Source organism: Pipistrellus hanaki, assembly GCF_964339955.1.
Source record: "Pipistrellus hanaki genome assembly, chromosome: 14".
Lineage (NCBI taxonomy): Eukaryota > Metazoa > Chordata > Mammalia > Chiroptera > Vespertilionidae > Pipistrellus > Pipistrellus hanaki.
The window spans coordinates 46,653,393-46,679,327 of record NC_140516.1 but is presented as its reverse complement, the minus strand read 5'-3'; the positions used below and the strand labels follow the sequence as shown (position 1 = coordinate 46,679,327).

General features: G+C 41.8%; 2 protein-coding genes across 8 annotated transcripts in view; one reads left to right on the top strand and one right to left on the bottom strand.

Moving 5' to 3' along the window:
* TDRD1 (tudor domain containing 1) overlaps window positions 1–7,693 on the bottom strand; it is a gene marked incomplete at both ends in the record, with an annotated part of 30,262 nt that extends 22,569 nt beyond the window's left edge. For all 7 annotated transcript variants that reach the window (XM_084903574.1, XM_084903570.1, XM_084903573.1 and 4 more), the window contains 6 exons: window positions 11–115; window positions 450–513; window positions 1,454–1,559; window positions 3,560–3,704; window positions 6,131–6,189; window positions 7,396–7,693. In XM_084903574.1, coding sequence (XP_084759700.1) covers window positions 11–115; window positions 450–513; window positions 1,454–1,559; window positions 3,560–3,704; window positions 6,131–6,189; window positions 7,396–7,693 — 777 coding nt within the window. The remainder of the gene's footprint in view (window positions 1–10; window positions 116–449; window positions 514–1,453; window positions 1,560–3,559; window positions 3,705–6,130; window positions 6,190–7,395) is intronic.
* Window positions 7,694–13,921: 6,228 nt separating this feature from the next.
* The window catches only part of CCDC186 (coiled-coil domain containing 186), a 38,070-nt gene continuing 26,056 nt past the window's right edge, over window positions 13,922–25,935 (top strand). Inside the window, exons 1-2 of the mRNA XM_084903656.1 lie at window positions 13,922–14,421; window positions 24,592–25,278. Coding sequence (XP_084759782.1) covers window positions 24,626–25,278 — 653 coding nt within the window. The 5' untranslated portion in view covers window positions 13,922–14,421; window positions 24,592–24,625. The remainder of the gene's footprint in view (window positions 14,422–24,591; window positions 25,279–25,935) is intronic.

Sequence of the window (25,935 nt, the reverse complement as noted above, 5' to 3'; positions counted from 1 at the left end):
CAACAAATACCTTGATTTCCATGGTTTTCCTGAGTTGTAGACTTCTCAAATCAGAAAACATTATTTTATCAGCACAAATGGCTATTTCTTTAGTAACTTCAAATGGACAGTCACTCTGGTTTGAAAAAAGCACATGCGTGGGTTACATACAAGAACATATTTCAATGATACTGCGACTACTATTTGCTGGAATCAAGGTCAACATAGCTGACGAGGCTAGAGAACGTCTGCGCGCAGGGACTGCAAAGAAGGGACTCCCTTACTAGTCCAAGTAGTCTGACACAGACACAGCCATCACAAGCCCTTTTTGGAAAATGGCTGGCCATAAACAATTATCAGTGAGCCCCAACAGTCACCACGTCAACCCCTGGGGGTGCAGATTTACTCAGCAGGAGGCTTCTGTTCTTAAAGAAACACCAGTGAAATGCAGAAATGAGTCTACATCATACCTCATTTTTCACTTCCATGTTCTTTACTTCATAAGTTGATTTATTGTCTTCAAGTTTGTGGAAACTAAAATAAAGCAATTAATGTTAATACTTATAATACAGAGCTAAGAGTAAGGACCACAATTATGTTAAATTCTCAACAATGAAACCCAAAAAGAGCAAAGAGTTCTCCCAGACAGAATCCAGAACAGTAACAACTGCCGGCAATGGCCCATGCTGTGCACAGGAGTGCTTCTTCCCAAAGCCACCTATGAAAGGACGATAGCCACAATCTGCAAACCTCAGTGTTCCTACCTGTGAAATGGAGAGCATCCCTACGTCAGTTTTGAGGATGAAATCAGGTTAAATATATGAAACTGGCCCTAACTGGTTTGGCTCAGTGGATAGAGCAAAAGCCTGAGGACTGGAGGGTCCCAGGTTCGATTCCAGTCAAGGGCATGTACCTTGGTTGTGGGCACATCCCCAGTAGGGGGTGTGCAGTAGGCAGCTGATGGGTGTTTCTCTCTCACTGATGTTTCTATCTCTCTATCCCTCTCCCTTCCTCTCTGTAAAAAAAAAAAAAAAAAAAAAAAAAAAAATCCATAAAATATATATTTTTTAAAATATGAGAAACTGTTTTGTAAACTCGTTAAACAGCACACAAGATTTGTATATTTCAAAATTGCAATCCAAGAAGCACTGTGAAAGTTCCACCTTATTAGAATTTAGTAAAGGACACATAATTAAAAGAGCTTTCTAAGCTCTAATCATTTAAAAAAAACAAAAACAAAGTCACTTAAGGTTTTAAATCTTAATGTGTCCAACCTAATAAAAATATATTCATGAAAACTCGTAAGTTTATAAAGTTGTTCACTTCAGATTTGCACACTTTATGTTACACCTCAATAAATAAGAATAAAGTAACAGCATCTACAATTATGGGCTGCCTATCTGATTTGATGCTTATTATATCAGGAAAAAATGTTGAATGAAATATTCTCTAATGAATAGGAACACACACTTACTTTTGCTGCACAGGCTTGCACACAATGCTATGTGCGGACCAGTCTCTTCTCTGGCATGCTATGGAGCAATAGTATGTCTGCTTGCACTGTGAACACCTCTGCGACCCTACAGAAAACAGCCAAACATTTCATTCCAAATACGTGTTGCCCAGGGCAAGACAATTTCAAAGACCAGACATATCAAATACCATTGTATCAATCATATCAAGATTATCTGAAGAGGCTTATGATGTCTATAATTAGGTGTCAAGATTAAACTTTTCAAGCTCTCTCAAAATGCAGAGAAAGGAGGACAGACTGGAAACATGACTGACTTCTCTAAAGTAGAGCCCAGAACACATTATAAAAGAAACCAAAGGAAACAGAAAAACTGTGGCAATTAACGTAACTTGTGCAAGCAGACTGACATGGCTTACTCTGTGCCATTAAAAATACGGTGTTGTTCAGTGGTTAGAATGTCAGCTGCACACTCAAGGGTCCTGGTCAAGGGCAAGTACCTGAGCTGCAGGTTCAATCTCCGGGCCGGGTCAGGGCATGTGCAGGAGACAATTGATGTCTCTCTCTCTCTCTCCTCTTTCTCTCCCTTCTACTCTCTCTAAATATCAATGGGAAAAAAAATCCTCTGGTGAAGATTAAAAACAACAAAAATACAAAACAGCCATGGCTAGTTAGCTCAGTTAAGAGCATTGTCCCAATACACCAAGGTTGCAGGTTCAATCCCCAGTAGGGGTCTTATAAGAAGCAACTGGTTAAGTTATTTCCTCCCTCCCTCCTGTCTTCCTTCCCTCTTCCCCTCTCTCTAAAATCAAAAAGCATGTCCTTGGATGAGGATTAAAAAGGAAATCTTATCAGTATCCAGGCAGAAAAAAACATGTTACCGAAAAACAACAAAACCAAGCTGGCTTCAAATGCCTCCACTCTAAAAGAAAGAGAGGCCTGATTGGTGTGATTCCTTGGTTCAAACATCGACCTATGAACCAGAAGGTCATGGTTCAATTCCTGATCAGGGAACATGCCCGAGTTGTTGGCTCGATCCCCAGTGTGGGGCATGCAGGAGGCAGCCAATCAATGATTCTCTCTCATCACTGCTGTTTCTCTCTCTCTCCCTCTCTGAAATATATATACATATACATATACATATACATATACATATACATATACATATACATATACATATATATATATGAAAAATGTCCCAAGACCACTGATTATGAGAGAAATGCAAATTAAAACCACAATGAGATATCACTACACACAACCACAAGAAAGGCTAAAATTAAAAAAGATTGAAAATCCCTAATGTAGACAAAGCTAAAGGAATCAGAACTTGTTACCAATGGAAATGTAAAATGAGACAGCTACTTTGGCTGTTCCTATAAAGTTGAACATACACCTACCCTTTTGACTAAGCAATTCTCCTCCCAGGTATGTACCCAAGAGAAATGAAACATATGTCCACACAAAGACATGTGCAAAAATATGCAGAGAGCTTTATACATAACAAAAACTGGACACAGAAAAATGTTTCAACAAAATAACAGATAAACAAACTGGTATAATCATACAATGACATACTACTCAGCGACAAACAAAAATAATGTGCATGCAGCAACATGGATGAGTCTCAAAAATATAATTCTAAATGAAAAGAAGTTTTATACAAAAGCGCCCATACTGTATGGTTCCATTTATATGAAATTCTGTAGATTTCATTTAGTATATGAAATTCTGGCAAAATTAATTTATTTAAAAAAACAATGGTTGCCTCTAGGAAGTACAGTGCCTGGGAAGTGGCATGAGGAAACTTTCTGAGAAGAAGGAAATATTCTCTATCTTGATGGGGTGCGAGTTTGTGTGTTTCAATGCATGAAAGTTTTATCTAAAAAAAAACCCAAAAAACTATAAAAATAACATAAGAAGCAATAAGAGCAGGAAAGTATGGATGAACAAACGATTGTATGTTGATGGCTGGTGAAGCTGAAAGATGGGTATATGCTGCATATATATTACTCCACTTACATTTAATATATTATAAATTTTCTATACTCAAGATATTTTTCAAACATGTAAAGGAATAATCTAACACAACTGAGACAACATGCTTACCAAACAGGCCACAGCGATGGCAAGTAGTTGATCGAAGAGGCGGTCCTAAGGATTTGAAGAGTGCTGGATTATTTATGGACAAGGAATTCTCAACCAACTTGTGTATATTTTTTGGCTTTGCAGGAGACACATTATTGCTAGGCTTCTATTAAAAAAAAGAGAATAGCAATATTAAAACTTGGTAATAACATTTAAAAACTACGAGCTTTGAATTCCCTCTTCTGGGAAGATAAAGATTTACATTTCCCTATTCTTCCCACTAAGTAAAACTAAAACTCCTGGACTTACATGTAAAACAAACATACGCCTAACTCTGAAAGAAGGCAGCAGACAAGTTAGGAACCCTGGGACTCACAGAAGGAATGGCGATGGTTCTCTGAGTTCTTTTCCCTCATCTATCTATCCCAGGTGGGGTGCTGGAGAAGCCAGCAATCCAAAAACATCAAAAGATGCAGACAGTAAAAGCCCCAACCAAAAGCTTGCTCTCTCTAGGAAAGGGGCAGCCCAGCAAGACAAAAAAAACTTTTTATTAATAACTACTGTTCTCTAGACAAACATTGCAGATAAAACTGTGGCCCCCACTTCCACCAGCAAGAGTAGAGTGGGGAGCCGAGACTTCCACTTTCACCAGGCTACAGTGAGGTAGCAGCCCTCCCACCAGGTGGCATCAGAGATGGCCAACCAAGTAGGAAGCCAACACTTCATCCCTGCAGGGGTTCCCTGTGGAGACCACATGGGAGCCTGAACTTCCATCTGGCAGTAAGAAATGTCATCCCAGCCCCAGTCAGTTTGGCTCAGTGGATAGAGCATCGTCCTGCGAACTGAAGAATTCGATTCCCATCAAGGGCACATGTCCAGGTTGCAGGCTCAATCCTCAGTGTGGGGTATGCAGGAGGCAGGGGGTCAATGATTTTCTCTCATCATTGATGTTTCTATCTCTCCCTCCCTCTCCCTTCCTCTCCAAAATCAATAAAAATATTTTAAAAATTAAAAAACAAACAACAACAACAAAAAACCACAAGTCACCCAAACCCCTCACCTTCCAACTCACCACCATTGGGGTGGTGTTAGAGGAGACTTAATGGACAGTTAGGGCCTTTTTGCCACCATTCAACAATAATGAATGTCTCCAAATCTCCCTCTGGCTTGTCCATTCTCTGCCACCTTACCCCACCTTCACCCAGCAGCAAGGAAGAACACCCTATTGTGTCAACAGAGACTGAGCGGGGAGCCTGAACAACTACTTCCACCTGGCAGTGGAAGTTGGAGCAGTGTCAGAGGAAGTTGGCTAAAACAGAAAAATTAAATAACATAGAGTTTTAACATAGTACCCAAAATGCCTCAGTTTCAACAGAAGCAAACTGTTATTCTAAAAACCAGGAAAATAACAAGGAAAAATGAAAAGATGTCAACTCAAGAGGACAGATGTTAAGTTTATCTGCCAAAGAATTTAAAGCAGCCATCAATACTTCAACAAGCAATTATGAACATGCTTGAAATGAAGGGAAAAAGAGTCTTAGAAAAGAAATAAGATAGAACCAAATGAAAGTTTTGGAACTGGAAATTACAGTAACAAAAATTAAAAACACAATGGGTGGCTCAACAGCAGAAAGGAGGGGTCAGAGGAGAGAGACAGTGAACATAAAGATCAAAACTATAGACCTTACCTAATCTGAACAAGAGAGAGAAGAGTGAGCAGAAAATATAAATAAGCACAGCCTCGGGGACCTCTGTATTTGAAGAGTCTCAGAAGGGAAAGGAGAAAGAGGCAGGGCTAAAGAAGTACTCAAGTAAATAATGACCAAAATTTGTCCAAAGAGATAGGACTACAAATTTAAGAAGCTGAGCAAACCTCAAAGAGAATAAACTCAAAGAACTACACACCAAGACATACTTTAGTCAAATTTCTTAAAGCTAAAGACAACAAAAACGCTTAATAGCAGAGGAAAAGAAATAATATCTTATACAGAGGAGAAAAACAATTCAAACGAGAACAGATTTTTCATGGAGGCAGAACAAAGTGGCATGATATTTTTTAAGGGATGAAAGAAAAGAACTGTTAACTAAGAAATTTAACCAAGAAAAATCTCTTTCAAAAAATGAAGAGGAAGTCTTAAATAAAACTAAGAGAATTTGTCACCAGACCTATCCTAAAGGAATGCTTAAATTACTGGCTATCTGGGTTAAGGAAGGGATAGGGCAGGAGGAAGGGATAGGGCAGGGTATGGCCATAAAAAAGCACATAAGGGCTCCTGTACTGATGGAAGTATTCTGTATCTTGAGTATGAAGGTCTGTGACATCATATTACAGCTCTGCAGCCTGTCCCCACAGGGAGAAACTAGGTAAAGGCTACACAGGATTTCCATTGTTTCTTACAATTGTATGTCAATCTACAATTACCTAAAAAGAAAAAGTTGCATTTTTTTTAAAGTACTACATTAAAGAAAAGGAAGCTTGACCTTAAAAAATACCCAAATATTGAATAATTATTTATTATTGCAATACAAAAACACGTTTAGACTCTTTTACCCAAACAAAAACACCAAAAAGGAAAACAACCCAGAACTTACACTATTTGCTTCTTTGGGTGGTGAATTATTTCCAACATTTAATGGAGACACTGAGTTTCCTGGGGAGAAAAACATAAAGCCTAATAAAAGCCAAATATTAATTTCTTGCTCAGAATGTAAAATTAATTAAGTAATGTTCAAATAATAAAGCTATACCATAACAGTCTTAAAGCTACACTATACATAAGCAACATCCTACTTCTCTGAAATTTCATACTCAATATGCTACAGAAGTTAGGGGGATAATTCCCATTTCAACATACAAAATACTAAAACGTCTGTGAACAAAGGTCAAGATTTATTAATAATCCATCCTGTTTCTTAAGAAATGTCATTTATGTCTTTTTTTTTTTTGGCCTTAACTCCAAAGTGGATGGCAATGAAAAACTCAATACCACTAGCCCAGGTTGGTGCCCTGCCTAATACCGTATTTTCCGACATATAAGACGACCCCCTAATTTTACAGTTAAAACATAGGTTTAGGCCTATATTCGCTGTATAAGACTACCCCCCACTTCAAAGAAAAGACTTACTTTGCCGTCAAGATCTGCAGGTAATTTTTGTGCAATTTTGGTCTTTTGCTCCCGATTTTCAGTTGACTTTTTTTTGTTTCAAAGGTCGTCTTATACGCCGGAAAATACGGCTGAGCTAATAAAATGCCCACCTTAGTTTTGTACATCAGTGTAAAGTCGGCACAACTAAGAAGGCAGATAATGTTTAACATTATTAGAGAAATAGTTCTGACCTGTTGGGGAACACCAGAGGCCCAAGGGCTACTGAGAATTATATCACCAGAATGCTAGAAGGTCACATTTCAGGTTCCAAGAGGCTAAATTCCACCTGGGTCCAGCTTCCTTAAACAGTCGGTTTTTAGAATGAAGACTAAAGGAATGATTTTTTTTTAAAGTGAAACAATTTAATGTCTTAAATATATCTTTGTGAGCTCTTACATTCATAATGTCAGCACAGAACTTCATGCATGTAAAATATGGTCCATCTTTAGAACTCCTATAAAAAGCCCTAGGGTTTCCTTCCTTTCTACATCCCTAGTATATATAGCTTTCTTTGGGGGGGAAAAGCTCATCTGTATTCATTCTCTCCCCCAGGAATCCTTTGTGTGATTCATCTTGTTTTCCCTTCTACATTAATATTTAAATGCAAATATTGTATGGTAGCCATTTGGCTGTTGTGTTAACAGACACACTTGAGAAAAGTCAAGGAAACCATCAAAATAAAGTAGTATTAAACCTGTAATTTTCACTCACCCGTTGGCAATGTCTTCCTGCTTCCTTTGGATCCAACCACATCTCCATTGATGTTGTTAGGGTTTGAAGACGATGAATTATCTTCCTGACTAGCCAAATACTGTTTGGTTTGCTCACAAAGCAAAAAATTGTTATTTTTATTTCTGCTCTCTGGGCTTTTCAACCTGAAATTTGGGTGATTGGGCTGTCCTCCAGGACTTCTTACAGAACCATGTGATGGAAGCTTGCTTTCATTTTTCTCAAAATTGAACGGCTCTGTCATTTTATAAGTAGATGCCTCCAAATTATTTCTTGACATCCCATTAAGCGGTAAGTTAACATTCACATAAGTCTAAGGGAAGAAATGCAGTTAAAAGGTAACTTTAATTACAAACCTCGGGTAATTTTTTATGTAACAGACAATTCTCATAAATAATTCCAAATCAGATGTCACCACGATATTGGCCCGGCTTGTTACAGGTACAAGAAAAGAACAGCTCCGTCAGTGAGGACACACTGCAAGAGGACCGGGACTAACTCAAGACAAGGAAAGAGTCGTCTCGGAATTCCAGACAGCCCTTACTTTAAAAAGCTTCGGAGCCACGCAGCCTTGAGCCTTGCAGGGGGGGGGGGGGAGGGGGAGGTTTGTGGTCCATGACAGCGTGGCTCCCAGCGCCCAACAGCAGGACAGGACCCTGCAAGGGGCGCAAAGCCTCTGCTGGGTCGCCACCCCCCACCCCCACCCTAGGGTCGGGCCTCAGGACCTGGGTCCAAGATCTGCTTCCAGGGCTGCGGCCATCACACTCCCTGGCTCGGTAGCTAGTCCCAATCCCCAACCCCTGGCCCTTCTGGTCCCCCAGTCTCCGCCCTATGCTGCCTGCCTCCTCCCACAGTCCTGCTGGAGCATCTGAGCTTGCTGCCCACAACACAGGATTATAAGGGCCAGAGACCATCCAAACAGATGTTTCAGGGAAGTATTCTTTTTTTTCATTAATAACTGGACTTATCTATGGGTGGAATGTCTATACAGTTATGGCCAGATACTTTTTCGCCTTTGGTGACATCTCCTCCAGGGCCCATTTATGCCCCGGAACCTCTCAAGTGGTTCCCAGTTAAAAACTCAGGCACGGAAGATAGGAAAGGAGGGGAAAGAAAAATTGAGAGGCATGCTTAAAATAATTGATTGAGGGATTTCATGATTGAACCTTACTACTGCACCTGCTTTTGTACCCTGTGAAATAAGCTAAATTTTCTCGCCCAAACTATGAGCTAAAAACCTCCTATGCTCTTAGGGCTCAGCTGTGCTTAGATTTTGTTGTCTGTATTTCACTTCTCATTTGGACTTTGATTTATACATATTTTAGACCTCTGCATAATTTTTCTCTGAAATGGAGAACAGCAAATACAAGTATGTAAAGTTTCTTGCAGCTCCATCAAAATACTAAATATATGTCTTACAAGTGATAATATAACAAGCTATCAAAGTTTTATAATTCATTATTAGTTAAGCTGTTTTAATTTTTTAATTAAAACTCATAATGCAAAAAAAAAAAAAAAAAGGCGCTGTTGGAAACAAACCTTACAACTTAGTGGGGAAATATAATAGAGGCTATTGTTTAAATCAGGTCACCACCTACCTTTCTAGCCTCTCAGAATCCCTACCCTCTCATACTTGATGCTACGCTATGCCTTTGAATACGCTGAACCTACTACCCAGAATACCTTGCTCTCATCTGCCTGGCAAATGCTGTCCTTCCTAGTCATCCTTCACAATTTTCCTCAGTTGACCCTATTTTTTTGCATTTCCCCCAAATCCTCTAGCTTGATAATCTCTAACTAAGCTTCCATAAATTTCAATTCCCATCTACTGCTTTTAAGCACTTATCTGTGTGCACCTGTCTCTGAATATAAGGCACACACATTGCTGCAACGTGCAGCTGAGAAACCTCTACCCAGAAATTGTACTGGTTTGTTATTATTCTCTTAATCTTAAAAACACTCAGTGTCCTGCCCGGGGGACATCATAAAAGTGGACAAACAACTCTTTTTGAAATAGTGAATTACAGCTTTGTCTGAAGAGCACAGGCAGAATTTTTGCCCATCTTCCCAAAACTGCTCAGGAAAACAAATAAACAAACAAACAAAAAACAAGAGAGGTGAAACTAGCATGAGGGACACCTCAATATTGTTAACATTGCTGTGAATAGTAGAAATAGCAGAAAAATCCTTCCTCTTGGTGTCCTCAAACTTTCATCTTCTTTCTTGCTTGAAATCAGATGTAGCTTATTCCAATAACAATCCAGAAAATAATGACATAATAATAATAATAATAATAATAATAATAATACTAAAGAGATGCACAGGCACACTCAGTGGGGAACTCTCAGGGGACCAGATCCAGGGAGGATCCCTAATAGAAGGCCTGCAGAGGGGCAGCTCTAATGAGAGACCTGCAGCTGCCAGGAGAAGGTACCTGTAGCAATAGCACATCTACATTGGAGGACCAGACTGAGAACTACAATGCTGGACGCAGTCAGAAAAGAGAGGTATCGTGAAATTACAAAAGGAAAATAACCTCCAGGGGAAACTGTGTGAGGATTCAAATGCTGGGTAACTCTAGACTCTGTACAAGAAATATAAGGAAGGTGCATTAAAATATCAGGGTAGCTACCAGATTAAAAACAGAATGCATAACTTTAAAACTAGAGGGGAAAACTCTCAATCCAATAGGAAGGAAAAAAAAATCAAGTATGGTAAAGAGATGCAATATGGCTCCAGCAGCAAAGGTGGCTGGGAAATGTTGGACTCTCTGGTTAACCCTCTGGCTGGATAATTCTCTACAGCCTCAGGCTTGGCTGACTACACAGAAAACCTGGACTGTCACGCCCCCAGCAAGGAGGTAACTGCCTGACCTTATCTGTTACCTTAGGAATGCATTGTTCTTTCTGTGATCTATGTGACTACCCACCAGTGCTTTTACTAGTTACCTCCTACAGAAAAGAGAGCCTGGCCTGGAGGGGTGTGGATTCTTTTCCCATGGCCACTGGCAACAGCTGCTTTGCAGGGCTATGTAAGTTTCTCCTGGGAAGGCTCTTTGGATTTGAGTAAGGCTACATGTCAGTTCTTCGGAATTGATCCCCAACATTCATGTGTGACATTCATTCTTCGAAGTCCAAAAATTAGTTAATATACTTGACTTTAGGAACAGTAACGACAACAGAATGGGTGTTTGACCCACTGAAAAGTTTCAGCAGCAAATAAGGACTTAGGCTTAAAAGCTCCACGTGTTGTGGAAAATTTAGGTAGAAGGACACCTCACTTGCCTCTTCCTAGACCTGTTCTAGAACTGGAAGCTTCTTACTGTCTTTCATTTCTAGGACACCCAACGGTATGGCATTCCTCTTTAGAAGATGGCTCTTTCCCACTGACTGGCTCCTCTGGCAGCCCTGGGACCACAACCCTCCTGTGTGAGCCATCATGTCCCCTTTCCTTCTGGTCCTTCACCTGCTGAATCACGAGGACCAAACACAAGACGGTATGTAACGGGTTCAGCACAGTGGCTGGTGCTGACTAAGTCCATTAAAGGCAGGTGTGACTTCTCCGATTTGACTTGTATGCCGCTCCCACATCCAAAGAATTCCCTCCACTCACATGGCACCAGTTTGCTCATTTTCAGATAGAAATAATTTGAAGATTAAAATATTCCTATTCCGCCAAAACCGGTTTGGCTCAGTGGGTAGAGCGTTGGCCTGCAGACTGAAGGGTCCCAGGTTCAATTCCGGTCAAGGGCATGCACCTTGGTTGCTGGCACATCCCCAGTAGGGGGTGTGCAGGAGGCAGCTGATCAATGTTTCAAATATATATAAAAATAAAACATTCTTATTCCTTTATTCCCACAGGCGAGGGAGACCTGAGAAAGTGAAAACATGAAGTGGCTTGTCCTCCCTCCCCCCTAACCCCCCACCTTGCGCTGCTGAGATGTTTTAAACATCCAGGTCAGACACCTAGGCTGGACAATTTTGCTTTCAGTGCCCTGGTGGCTCAAGATGGGAACCAGAGCATCTTCCTTCCTGCAGAGGCCAACCGGGCAAGGCTGGTACAGCAGGTGCTGAATGCCAAAAAGCTACTGCACACAGCAGACAGGCTATGGACACTGCGGGCTAACCCAGGCCTAGTCTCACCATTCCTGGGGGGGGGAGGGGGGGGCGGGTAGAGAAAGGGCTGTATTCTTATTGTTTGCACTGTGGCTTTGAGTTCACCAAAGGCAGTGAATCCACACACCAGCTCCTTTCGGAGAGAAGGGGAAAGGTCCCCTGATGGAATGCGGGCAGATGGTCCTGTTCTGGAGAGAGTCATGCCCAGGAGCGCTATTTTCCCCCAACCTGCTGCAGGGCCCTAACTCGCCCAGGGCTTCAATTTCTAACATCGCTGGCTCCTCCCCTCGGTAGGGGGATCCCGCCCACCCTAAACCCTCCCCCCCTAGACCTGCCCTCTGCCCAGCGGAGGCACAGGAAGGCCTCCAGCCCCCTTCCATCCTCACTCCTCGCCCCGGGCCCCCTGTAGCTGCTCAACGCCCGACCTCAACGTCCAGGGGGGCCCAACGTCCGGCCCCCAAGGTCCAGGACCCCACGGCCCACAGGCAGGCCCTCTCACTGCCCCCCTGCGCCCGGGGACCCTGACCTGGAAAGAGACAGAAGGGCCGCGGACCCCGACCCTCCTCTGAAGCCTGGCCGTGGTGGCGCCGCCCGTGCCAGAGTCCCAGGGCCCAGGCCGCCGTGCTCCTGGCCCTCAGCTCACCTCCAGTGCCCAGCGGGCCGCGCCTGCGCAGTCCGCGCCCACGTGCCCCCACACGCTCCCTCCGCTGCCCCGGAAGCGGAAGTGGACATAGGAGCCGAGCTCGGGGAGGCTTGGTTGGGGGCAGCCATGCCCCAGGTGGTGCGGAGGCCGTGGGTCCCAGAAAGTTCCTCTGCGGGGACCTTAATCTATAACTCGCCTTCTCGCCTTTTCCAGAAGGCATCCCTGGGCACGTGGAGGGCAAAGTTTGAGCTCAAAGACCCAGACGTTGTCTCCGCCAGCGTCACTTGGGGGACATGAATCATTGGGAATCTTACAAGATTTTGCAGTCTGACCCCTGCCTCTGCCTGGTTTTGGGAACGAAACACACATGGTTACTTTTTTACCCCCTACCTGGGAGAAGTCATTATATATGCCTGTGTTGCCCCCCAAAAAATAATGTTGTATAAATATATTTGTATTGATTTCAGAGAGGAAGGCAGAGGGAGAGAGGAAGAGATGCAAACATCAGTGATGAGAGAGAATCGTTGATCAGTGGCCTCATGTGCTCCCCACACTGGGAATCCAGTGGGCAATCCGGGTATGTGCCCTGACTGGTAATCCAACCCTGACCTTCAGGTTCATGGGTTGAGGCTCAACGCCTGAGCCACACCAGCTGGGCCCAAATAAAAAAATTTTTAAATATATTTTATTGATTTTTTTACAGAGGAAGAGAGAGGGATAGATAGTTAGAAACATCTATGAGAGGGAAACATTGATCAGCTGCCTCCTGCACACCACCTACTGGGGATGTGCCTGCAACCAAGGTACATGCCCTTGACTGGAATCGAACCTAGGACCCTTCACTCCGCAGGCCGACACTCTATCCACTGAGCCAAACCGGTTTCGGCTGTACAACGTTTTAACATTTGGAAAGAAAAAAAAACACTTAGAACTGCCCAGACCTTGAGACCTCTGTCCTAACAGCTTTGCTTTACAAACACTTGCCTGGACCACTGTCAGAATTAACGGTGCTCACTCATGAGTTGTGTGTAAGAAGCTCTAAGCCAAAATAGCCTGACTTCCCTGGACAATTCCCTTGCACAACTTCCCACAAGGCTGGTGAGCTGCTCACTTGACCTCTTCAGCCCCCATTAGGCCACTGCTTTCCATAATCCTACCCCCCTCCCCCATCCCAACCCGGCACCCCCCAATACACGTTCTGTTGCTAATTATTGAGCAGCTCCTGCCTCTCAAAACCGAGGGGACACAGCCAAAACCGGTTTGGCTCAGTGGATAGAGCATTGGCCTTTGGACTGAAAGGTCCCAGGTTCCATTCCGGTCAAGGGCGTGTACCTTGGTTGCGGGCACATCCCCAGTGGGGGGGTGTGCAGGAGGCAGCTGATCGATGTTTCTAACTCTCTATCCCTCTCCCTTCCTTTCTTTAAAAAAAAAAAAAAAACACAATAAAATATGTTACAAACAAACAAACTAACAAACAAACCATGGGACAGAGGCCGGAGAGGGCCAGGTGCTAGACACGGACGCCCCGACAGCCTATTATCAAACAATGGCAGAGGTGCCACGCCGCGGACAGGCACGCGGTGCCATGGAAACCCCAGATCGTCTTGCAGGGACGAGCTGTCCCAATCCGGGCAGGTGAGCTACTCCTGCTGCTGACTCCGCCCATGTCAGGTGCAAGTCCTCTTTCGAAAGCTCTTTTATTGCACGATTCTCCGGACGAACAGAGGACGGGACAGAGGATGAGGAGGACGGTGTCCAATGAGCGCGTCCCACGGAAAGAAGCCACCCGTTCGCGTCCCGAGAGGCGTCGCAGGTAGGACGGGACGAGCTCCCGCCGAGCCGGATCGCCCGGGCGGGCGAGGGTGCCTGGGGGAGCCCGGCCGGGAGGCAACGTAGCGCGGCGCCGGCCCCGCCCACCGCCGGCACGTTCCATTGGCCCGAGGCGGGGCGCGTCACACCGGACGCCTCTCGATGATTGGCTCTCCCGGGGAGCCCCGCCCCCTCAGCTGTATCCAAGCCGGCTCTGGCGTCGCCGCCATCTTTGTTGATGTGTCAGCTCCGCGGGGGTCTGGGGGGGGAAGAAACCGCGGCGGGGAGAGGAGAGAGCGCGGCGTCGGCCCCGACTTGCACCGCCGCCCCCTCGCACCGATCTCCTCGTCTGCCGCCGCCCGCCGCCATGGAGGAGTGGGGCCCGGGGGCGGAGCTGCCGCGGCCTCGCTAGGGGTGCAGACGGAGGCTCGGAGAAGTGGGGTGAGTGCCCGAGGGGTGTCCGAGGGGCGCCCGGGCGGACCGGGGAGTCGCGACGGGGGGGCTGCGCGGCGAGGCCGCCTCCTGGGCGCGCGGTCCTGCGAGCCCCGGGGTGGCGGCTCCGGTGGGATGGGAGGAGGAGGAGGAGGAGGAGGCAGGCGCTGGGGACGGAGGAGTTCTGGTCTCTTTTCCCTCCGTCCGTCCGTCCGTCCGCCCGCCGCTCGATGCCGGGCTGCCCCGGGGAGGACGCGGCCGCAGGCGGTGGCGGGGCCGGGGCCGCGCCTCCGGAGCTCCGGGGCCCGGCGGGGGGCGGGCGGGATCGGGGCCGACGGCCCTGCCTCCCCGGGAGAGCGGACCGCGGCTCAGCCCCACCTGCGTGCGATCGCTCCCGGACGAGATCGCCTGCTTCTCCTCTCGCCCCTCCGAGTTGACTGTGTGTGTTGTGCGTTTTATGTTGACTGTTGCGTCTACTTTTTATCCGAAACACTGCCCCTGTTGTGGTTTGTAAGAGATGATTCTTTGGGGCTGTGACGAGGAGAGAGCCGCTCTTTTGTTTTTATGTTGCCTTTCTCCCAAAGACATCGAGGCATGTGATGCGTCTTGGCTGGGAAGGGTGGTAGTTCACATTGGTGTGTCTGCCCGATCGTGTAAAAAATGGGGGGGAAAAGCACCTTCTTGCAGCTCCCGGAGTGGGATCCTGGGGAACCGATCCTGGGGAACCGTGCAGGTGTGTGTGTGTGTGTGTGTGTGGTGGTTGCTCAGCTGTTATCAGTTTACTAAGTACAGCTAATGTCATGTCTTTATTTTGTTTAGAGGAAAGAGACCTGCCTTTGGAGTAAAAAAAAAAAAAAACAACCACATTAGAAACTGCCTCTTTCAGTGGATACGTCTTCTTACCTAAGGGAATCCCTACAGAAAAGTAAAAACATGCCCTCCTGGTCCCAGGCATTTTGGCCGTTTTCTGGGCACCTGTGTCATGTTCTCTTGATGCCCAGCTTTTTTTATTTCTTCCAAAGTGATAGATAGGCTGGGAGTTTTTCTAAGGAAAATGTGCAGTAAATCATTGGGAACAATGTTTCAGGAGGTGTGCTGGTTAGTCATTCAAAAAGAAAAAAAAAATGATCTGGTAAATGTTTAGGTATGCTAGTGGGTGTGTAGCCTTCCCAGCTGCTATCTACACCTAGATATATGCAGTGTTGATTTGTGCGACAGATTAAAGGTTCTAAGGACATTGATAGTGAAACTGAACGATCTGCTCGTGTCTCGAATTTGCACTCTCCGTACAGCGACTTTTCAATTCTTTATTCATCGTCACTCAAACAGAAAACAGTGATGATCGGCCTGGTACTTTCCTCCCCTTCCTTTATGGTCTTTTCATGTTATTTAAAACTCAATGATGGTATGGAGTAATTCACTGATCTTGCAGAATTGAAAGAATCAAAAACCCCTTTTTACATTGTAACCGGCAAGCCTGTAGGATTACTGAGGAATTTATCTGGACATGCCTTGCGTGTGTTCATATTGCTTTTATTCCCCAGAGATGCATGGATTGTGTTTAGATTGATTTTACGTATAGGCCCATGTCTTAATTCAGAATACCTGATGTGAACTTGAAGATTTCTTTAAGCAGTGTCATGGGTACTTCGGAGTCTTATTTGTTGCTAACGCAAAAGGGGTGATATGACACAGTGACCACCCTATAACCTTTTATTCCTTTACCCATAAACTCAAGAGTTGCTCTTTGATGCTATACAATGACAGCACAGCTGATGATGATTGCTTAGTATATTTCACTTAAAGACATCTTACAGCTACATCCTGACATCCTGGAGTGAAGGTAGAACAGTGCAGCACTATTCTCATTCTTTAGGGAGAAATGACAGGACAAAGCAGCCTTATTTACCAACTTAGAAAAATCATCTTTGCCTTTGAAGAAATGACTAGGAATCTGCACTAATTCATGGAACTGTTACATGTTAAAGAATCCTTAATCTGGCCTGTGTTTCTCAGTGGTTGGAGTGTTGGCCTGCACACTGAAGGGTGATAGGTTTGATTCCTGGCAAGGCCAAGGGTGTGTACCTGAGTTGCAGGTTCCAGCCCCTGCTGGTCCAGGTTGGTGTGGGGCTGGGTTGGGAGGCAACCAATCAATGTGCCTCCCTCCCTCCGTAAAAATGGATGGAAAAAATATCCTCAGGTGAGGATTAACAAAACAAAAAAAGAATCCTTAAATTCTGTTATTTTTATTTGAATAAAGTTTAGATTTTCCTTTTATCTCTTATCTCTAGCTTTAAATAAAAAAATCAATTCTCAAATTTTTCATAAATAAGACAGTTTCTAATATTGTGAATGTTATATTTAATATTTGTTTCAGGGCAACAGTGGGAACAGAGATAATTGAAATTTACAAATAACCCTCTAATCTTATCATTATTTCAAATTTGCCCTTTGAACTTCATATCTCAGTTACTGAGATTTTAAATATTTGGGCTAAGAAGAAACAAAAGGAAAAATATTGGGGTGAAAGAGCAATAGATATGAAGTGGAAATCAAACCCAGAAGAGGGACGTATTGATTGGATTGTGAATAGATTTGTCTGACGTCAAGAGACATAGATTGATAGTCTACTATAGGGAGGATTATGTAGAAAGTGCTAATGAATAATTTGAGTTTTTGGTAAACTACATCATGTGAAATTAACCAAGCCCAGGCCAAAGGTGGTTTCAAAATTTAAACAATCAGAACTCCATAATGTAAGGCACACTTATTTTTTTCTTTCTTTCTTTTTTCAGGTTATTAGCCTTTCTTTGTGAAAAGAGCTGTAGTTAATTTTTCCCCTCCTTTTAGTTTTCAGATTTTTGGCGAAAATAATTAGTGGAAAATACTTAATGTTTTCTTTGACTTATTAAAATTCAGATTGTGAGCTCTATACAAATAGCTTTAAAATAAGATTTGTATATTAATAACTTTCTGCTTTAAAAATTATTAGAAGTATATAAAGTTGCATCAATCTAAGATACCAAGCTGATAATATGACATATAACTTGATGATGTGATATGGCCACTTACCCTTTTTTTCCTGGAATCTTGATGGACCATAATTTCTTTCTCTAGTTGTTCTCTCGCAGGATTTGGTACTACAGGTTTGGTGTGAGGGATCCTGCTGTCTTTTTAACATCTATTTGTGGTATAATGCACAAATCAAAAATTGCAACCTGCCCTGAGTGTTGGGTGCAAAGGTTAACAAACCCTTACAGGGATAATTGACCTTGGCCTCAGTATAACATACATTTGAAACTGGTGGACTAAAGGCAACTTTAAAAATCTAGTGATTATATTTCATGTAAAGGAAATCCAGTATGTTAAAGTTAATTTTACCCAAAAGCTTAATTAGAATGTGACTACTTTACAAAATAATTCTTCCTTTTGATCATACTAATCTGGAACTCTTTGTAGTACCAGCTCTTTTTAAAAGTAGAATTTGATTTCCATAAATTCGCCTTCTGTGAACTTCAGTGTCAAATATTGTCATGTGAAGCAAGGTCTTTATGTTTCTTCTACAGGTTCTTTTCAATCCTATTATTTTATTCTATTTTTAAAAACTTTATCCAGGAAAGTGTTAACATTTTAAAGTGAATACTATTAAAAATCATTTACTTAGAGGTTGAGATCTGATTATGATGGGCTATAGATGTCTTTTAATATAATTTTTTTTTTTTTTTTTTTTTTTTTTTTTTTTTTTGCCTCTGACTTTAATTGTGATATCAGAACCTTGTTAGAACTGGTGAGAAAAATAAGTTATTTGATTATGCTGCTTTCAGAGTTTATTTGGGGACTATGTAAAAACCTTTATAATGTACTTAACCGTAAAATGATGATAAATCATTATATTGAAGAACAGAATCCTCTCACAGGCTTTACTTACTTAATGGACATTATTTGAAAAATATACAGCTGGTATAATTTAAGAGTCAAATTATATAATTTGTAATTTAAAATTTTATAGTTGTAAGTAATATGCTGAACTGAGTTAGATTTTTCTGTTCGATTTAACACATTGTAGACCAGTAGTTTTATTGCTAGCTTTACCCAATGGCCAGATAAGTTTCTATTGAACGAGTACAAAAAATGTTTACATAAATGTTAAAGGCACGCTTTAAAATTAAATACCCATTGCATTTTGAAGTTATTTATTACAGATTCTTACAAGCTAATATCTTTTTAAAGTATGATACTTTGTAAAACACTGTAATATTTAGCGGATATTTCATAATCCATCCTCAATGTGTTAAAAAACAAACAAACCACTCATGCAGATAGATAGTATTGATAGATCTTCAAATTAAAATACTGTAAACACAAAGAGTAAAAAATTTAATATAGCATTTCTATATATTGCTCCACTATATCAGGATGTAATTTCCACCAAAGATTTTTGTTTATTGCTATGCTCCTAAAATATAGAACAGTCCCTGCACATAATACACACTCAGTGCATATTTGGTGAATGAATTACCTTCTAGTTTGGAATGTATTTCTGAAGATACTTTTGTATGAGGCCTTTTACCAAAATCTGTGGATTGGATTCATTTGTATTTGCAATTTATTGAATAAGCTTAATTTTGTTGTTGTTTATACTGCTGATTTACTGGTGAAACAAACCTGTTAGAGACAGTGTTTTCCTTTCTATGGCTCTTGCATGGGAATAATTTTGTACAAATGCGGTTCTTTCATGAAGAAATAAAATCCAAGGTGGGTAATGGTTGGCTTGAGGCAAATAAAAGATGTTTCCTGACCAGTTGCCTACAGCTGATGAGCTCCAGTAAGAGCGAAACCAGTTCTCACTTCACTGGAACAGTTTAGAAGTGTGAATTGGTCCTGTAGTACTGTGTCAGACACAAACAGCTCCGGGGGGGAAAAGTGCTGAATTAAGAGGATTTTATGACTCTGCTAAGTTTTAAATACTACGGTATTTTCCCCTAAGGAGCTATAGTTGCTAAAAGTCAGATAAGTGTTACTTTTTACTTCAAAAAAGCAAAAGATGTTGTAACTTTAATTGTAATCACTGTATCTATCAATAAATGAGTGTTAATTTAATTTATACAAGCACTTATTAAACCAATCTTGTAAACAAGTGTCTAGTTTTATATCTCCCCCCGCCCTTAATCTACTTCTACATTATTCCATCCTCAGTAGCTTGGATGGCCATACTTCCTCTCCCAACTCCCGAAGAAACTGGGGCAGCAAACCAATTGGTCCACATCAGCATGGCCAACGGGAGGCCCACAAGAAGACCCAGATGTTTTCCCCTGGTGAATCATGGACATAATCAAACTCCCCGTGGTCCCACTCCCCTCCCCATGCTTGTATAATTATTTAATCCTTGGTGATAGCGCTGTTACATACTGTATATACACATGGATCTTCGTGAACACCTCCTTTTCCTTTTGCCTCCATTTAAGCATCAGGAAACCAAGTTTGAAAGCTAAGTGGTTATCAGATACCATGTTATATGATGACTTTTTCAAAGATCATGGCATATTACTGAGCAACGCTATAGAAAGTACTTGTCTTTTGAGGTTAAACTAAGCAGTCTGTAACTTACAGGAGGATAATAGCAAAACAGTCTAAGCTGAGAAAAGTATAAAATCGGGGGCTTTTGTTTGTTTACCTAGATGAACATCCAGCAGAATGAGACAGATTTTGGTGGTTCTGTGCTGTCTTGCACATCATGGGTTTCCTTACAACCTGGTTCCCATCCAGGATGGAACTAAATGCTGTTCATTTCCTCAGGTCATTGTGTAAACCCAGGGGGTGCCACTTTCATCGAGAACCATGGAATAGCATTTGTAAGAATGAGTGTAAATGCAGTAGACGGTACACTGGTTAGATTTATTTATCTACTGATTATTACTGTTGTTTGAGACTTAAGTTTGATTCATTTCAGAGTGAGTGATTCAGTTCCTCCTCCTTGAAAGTGCAGGAATATCACAAGGAAGGCCGTGACTCTGCTTGACGAGTATAAATGCAGTATGTTTTCATTTTCCTGAGAGATAATTTTTTACTTATGATGAGGGAAAATTTGGAGGAGGATGTGGCGTTAGAATCGGTTCTTTAAATATAGTTAGGCTCTGGAGAGAAGAAAGGAAAGGATATTCTTGGATGGGAACAGCCAGGGAAAGTTAGTGTGCAGTTGGTGGGATCGTGAGTAGACTAGACAGGGACTAACAGAGGACAGTGAAGTACTAGGCTTTTAGGAATGTGTTGGGAGATAAGATGGAAAAAGTCGTACAACTGGTTTACTGGAGGAATCACAACTCTGAAATATGAACGTGAAATGGTTTTGTGTGTTTTTTCCTCAATGAGTCTCCAGTCATACTGCGTAGAATGCCCCCATCTCCCTTCTCTTCCCTCTGAAGTGCTATTCCTTAATAATATCTTGGTTTGACGTCATAACTTTTCTGCAACTTGTGGTTACTAAAGAAAACTCATTCCAGAAATCAGGACAGGTTTCAATAATTTTTAAAAAGTTACATTTTCTTCCTGAAGAAAGGTTTCCAGCAGCTTGAATTGAGGAGGAGGTATAATCTGGCTCTAAAATATGTTCCCTTTCCTTTCTCTAGCTAGCCCTTTTGGAGTAGAGAGAAGACCAGTCAGTGGGGGCAGAGTTTTCATTACCCAAACCTCTAAAGAGGGAAGAGATAGCCCTGACCTTACTCTAATTCATCTGGTTGCATTTGATGGTGGGCTCTATGGAGGTGATGTGTGTGGGTATTTTAGGGGCGATGTTGTAGCTTCTGCCATTGAGGACCCAATTCATAGGGCCTTTCTGCCTCCCCCCACCCCCCGGTTTTTTGGGGTTTTTTTTGCAGAGCCAACATGACAAACTATGACAAACTTCCACCCCTTCTCTGGATTGAGTGGCACTTGTCCTAGTGTTGTCTCAAGTCACTTGTCCTTTAATCAACCTTGCTTCTCTACTTAGAGTTGCAGGAAGGAAAACAGGAGGGACGAATGGAGTGAGATTGAGAAACCAACAATTCAAGTGTTTCTTATATGAAGTGGTCAGGCTTGGATTGGTTTGCATGTGGAAACAGTGACACTAGAAAGGAGGGTCTAATTGTAGGAGACATGAAATTGATAAAAGAGTAAGAAGGCAAAGGAAATGTAGGAGTCATGACTAAGAAAAATGATACTATTGACAAAAAAGATTAATAGGGATACTCAATCATTGGAACTATTTATTGGATTTTAGATTTAGCCATTTGAGTATGTGGTTATGGTGGAACATTCAGTGGAATTGCCTATATTCAGGTGGAGATTTTAATATAGATACAGAGATAGAGTGAAAATGAAGGTCTAGATAACTTGTTGTCTGTAACTTAAGAACAACTTAATAACTATGAGTTGTTAGCTCAAGGCATGGAATTAGGTAAACTGTGGGAGGGAAAATAAAGTTGAGGACTGAAACCCTGGAGAATATGAAAGCTGGAAGAGGGGATAAGAGCCAAGCCAATATTTGTTTAGTGCTTCTTTCTTTCTTTCTTTTTCTTTCTTTTTCTTTTCTTTTTTTTTTTTTTTTTTGACAAAGCATGACAGTAAAAATTCATGAAGTGCTGAAATGATTGAGTTTCTTCTCACTTGCTCTCTCTGTTCTGGAGAGTTGCAATGTTTTTATAGACTTATTCTCTTTTAAATAGATTCTTCATCTGCTGTCCATTACATTTTGGTTAGCTCTGAGTTCTACTTCAGTTGATACAACATGGACTAGTTACGTTGCTTAGAACCACTTCCTTCCTTAGCTTTTAGATTTCTAAATTAAAAGTTTAAATTCAGCAGCAACACATTCACAAGTTAAAGTGAGTTACTTTGGGGACAGTAATGCCCTGTTTGAGAATGATTTTACTTTGTCCTAGATTTCAGAACATAGCATACTTGTGAGGTGTTAATTATCAACTTACTGTGCTTATTTGTATTATCTACTAGTAAACAAAGCTTTAATACTAGTGTAGGCTATGTCTTAGTTATAACATATATGCAGCAAATTATAACATATATAATTTCTATTTGACTGTTTGGAAATATGTTATAATTCAGAATATTAAAACGAATGTCAATATTAGTTTATATTGTCTGTACTCAAAGGACAGTCTATATTGAAAGGCAGGGTATTTGACAAACCAGCTGGTCTTCTTTTGCTTTCTTAGAATTATTCTTCCTGTTTTCTGCATTCCTAGAATAATGCTCCTCAAATGTCACTTCTGTGTTTTAATTCAACAAATACTTGAGAACCTACTCTATACTAAAGCTCTATAGATTAATCAAGTATGTCCAAGTCAATCATGATTTATTGTTCTTAACAAAATTCACTCCTGTGTATCATTCTGATGAGCATTGTACCTAACTATCTTCTCTTACCCTTTTTCACCATCCTCTGACCACCACCTCCATCATAGACCAAAATGAACATGAACCTTTCTGTTACTCAATAATTTAATTTTTCTGTTTTATAAGTTCACCTTCCATCTGGAATTATTTCTTTCCTAGTTGCTGTCAGAACTATGACTTGCCCACATTTTACCCAACTTATATGACTCCAGTAATTCATCTACCATGTATATGCTTTGTTGATATCTGACACAATCATCAAGATTGAAATTGAATTATTTTCCAGAAATAGCTAGAGTAGTAACCCTCATAAATAACAAAAAAAATGGATTCTAACAATATTGAGTTAGTTTTGTAAATATTGCTTTTATGACCTAGGCAGTGCCTCCACTCGAGTTACACTGAATATTGTTTCTTCTCTTTCTTTTTTTTTTCTTCTTATTAAAGCTGGGGAAAGTGAAACAGGGAAGGGCTTAGGATAGGAGAAACAATATGGGTGGGGCTGCTTTGGCTCCCTGAGAAATAAATATAAACTTTTTCCTGCAAGTGGAAGAAGTGAGCCAAAGTACTCTGCCTCGGCTTATTTCTTACCCCCTCACTGGAAGTCAGAGGAAAGGGGGCCTTGGAGACAGGCAGGCTCCGGGGTGAGCCTGGGATGAGCTGTCTCTGCCCTTTACTCTCCTGGTTGCAAGTCTCGTGGTGCCCCTAGAGTGTGGGAGATGTACACCTGTTGAGTAAGAGGAGGAGGAAGGAAAGGCGTTGCCAGCTCTCAGGAGGGAGAGCCGAGTCTGGTTTATTCTTGATGAACATGTTTGGAATTCACCATGGTACTTCCTGGATCCCAGCCTGGATAAAAAATGAATCTCTGCCAGGGATCCTTACCATAATTTCTTCAACTCAGCTCTAGGTGTTTGGGCTATAGTAACTGTTTTGTTATTGTTTAGTTTTCCTTCCTAGTAAGTTTTTGTCATTGTTCACGTGTCTTGTTTTATTATCTTGGTTTGTAATTTCTCTTCTGATGTTGTCATTGCTATCTTATTTTCCTATAGATTATTGAGGTACTCATTTTTCTCTTGTGGAGCTGAAGGAATTTTAAACCATCTTTGTCACTAATCTCCCAGTTACTGGTCTTATTCCATATCCAGCATCTTATGGGGGTGACTGAGAAGTGCCAAACTGCACCTGAAGTGGTGGTGTATGACTGAATTGGAGGAGGAAAGAGCATGAAACCACTGTCCTGTTGGTTGTGGCACATGTGGATTGGCTGTCCTAGTCTGCTTTTCTCTCTTTCTCTCAAGGAATGGCTTTTAAGAGTTTTTAGTGGTAAAATTTGTGGTCTTACTTATTCTACATCATGGAATATGTGCAAATACACTGAGTGGCCAGATTATTATGATCTTTGAACACATAATAATCTGGCCACTTAGTGTATATCCTATATAATAAAAGGCTAACATGCAAATTGTCTCCTCAACCAGGAGTTGGACCAGCAGACAGGCCGGCCAACCACCCATGTCCCCTCCCCCTGGCCAGACTGGACAGACCCCAACCATGCATGAATTTATGCACCGGGCCTTTAATATATATATATATCTCCACATACACACACACACACTCTCTCTCTCTCTCTCTCTCTCTCTCTCTCTCTCTCTCTCTCTCTCTCTCTCTGAGTGGCCAGGTTATTATGCGTTCAGTGTTCAGAGATCATAATAATCTGGCCACTCTGTGTATATAGGGCGTCTTGGTTTTTAAAAGCTTTGGTTTTTTTTTATGTTTTGACTTTCTTAGATGTGAAACGAAGATCAGGAACAGATTTGAAGAAATGCAGAGCGAGTTGGTGCCAGTCAGCATGTCAGAGACAGAGCACACAGCCTCCATTTCCTCCGGTGAAAATGCTGGGAAAACACCTGAACTAAAGGAAGACTCCAGCAACTCGCTTTCTGGCGATGAAAGCAGCAGCATAGAAAATGAATCCCAACTGTTGTCATTAAACTTTGGTAAAACTTCGTGTCAGCCTGATGAAAACAGTAATCAGATTGAAGCACAGGAGAACTGTATGCCAGATCATGGTGGAAGTGAAGATTCTAGAACAGACCTATGCCCAGAAAATTCTGAACAAATAGCTAATTTTCCTGGTGAAGATTTTACAAAGCAAGTTTCGAAAACAAATGAAACTGAACAGACAGTAAGTCAAATATTGGCAGAATTAAGGTCCTCCACATTTACAGAAGCAGCCAGTCAAAAGACTTACTCAGGAAGTCCCTATGATACAGACTGCACCAAGAAACTTATTTCAAAGATAAAGAATGTTTCAACACCAGAGGATTTGTTAGAAGAAATAGAATCTGAGCTCTTATCTACGGATTTTTCAGAACACCGAGTACCAAATGGAATGAATAGGGGAGAACATGCATTAATTATGTCTGAAAAATGTGTGCAAGATAAGTATTTGCAGCAGGAACACACCATAAAGAAGTAAGTTTTTAATTTTTTCAGGTTATTTTTTTCCACAGGAATTAAAGATGGCATTCTTTAAAGGAAATTATCTTGCCACTTTTAATTCCACAATAGAGCCACACACATTGTAGTTATCCACAAATATCTATTTACTAAATAATTAAGCAAATGCTGATGGTTATTTAATTTGTCTATTTTTTAAGAATGTGGTATTTTTATTTGTATTATTTTAGAAATAATAGGTATGTATCAGTGTTTTTATATGGGGTGGGCAAAATTAGGTTTATAGTTATAAATAACATAATAATTAATATAAAAATAGACTTTCTCTTATTTACAACTATAAACCTACTTTTGCCTACCTCTATCCTGTATAATAAAAGCCTAATATGCTAAGAGTCCGGTCATCTGGTCAGCAGTTCAACCAATCAAAGTGTAATATGCTAATGCCGCTCAGCCGCTCACTGTGATATGGCACTGACCATCAGGGGCAGACGCTCTGACCGGTAGGTTAGCTTGCTGCTGGGGTCTGACTGATCGGGACTGAGCGAGACGAGTGGGACACACCCTGGAGCCTTCCCATGGTCCCTCCCCTGCTGGCCAACTTCCCGTGTCCCTCCATGGCGGCGATGGTGCACCTTCTTGCAATCTGGGACCCCTTGGGGAATGTCGGAG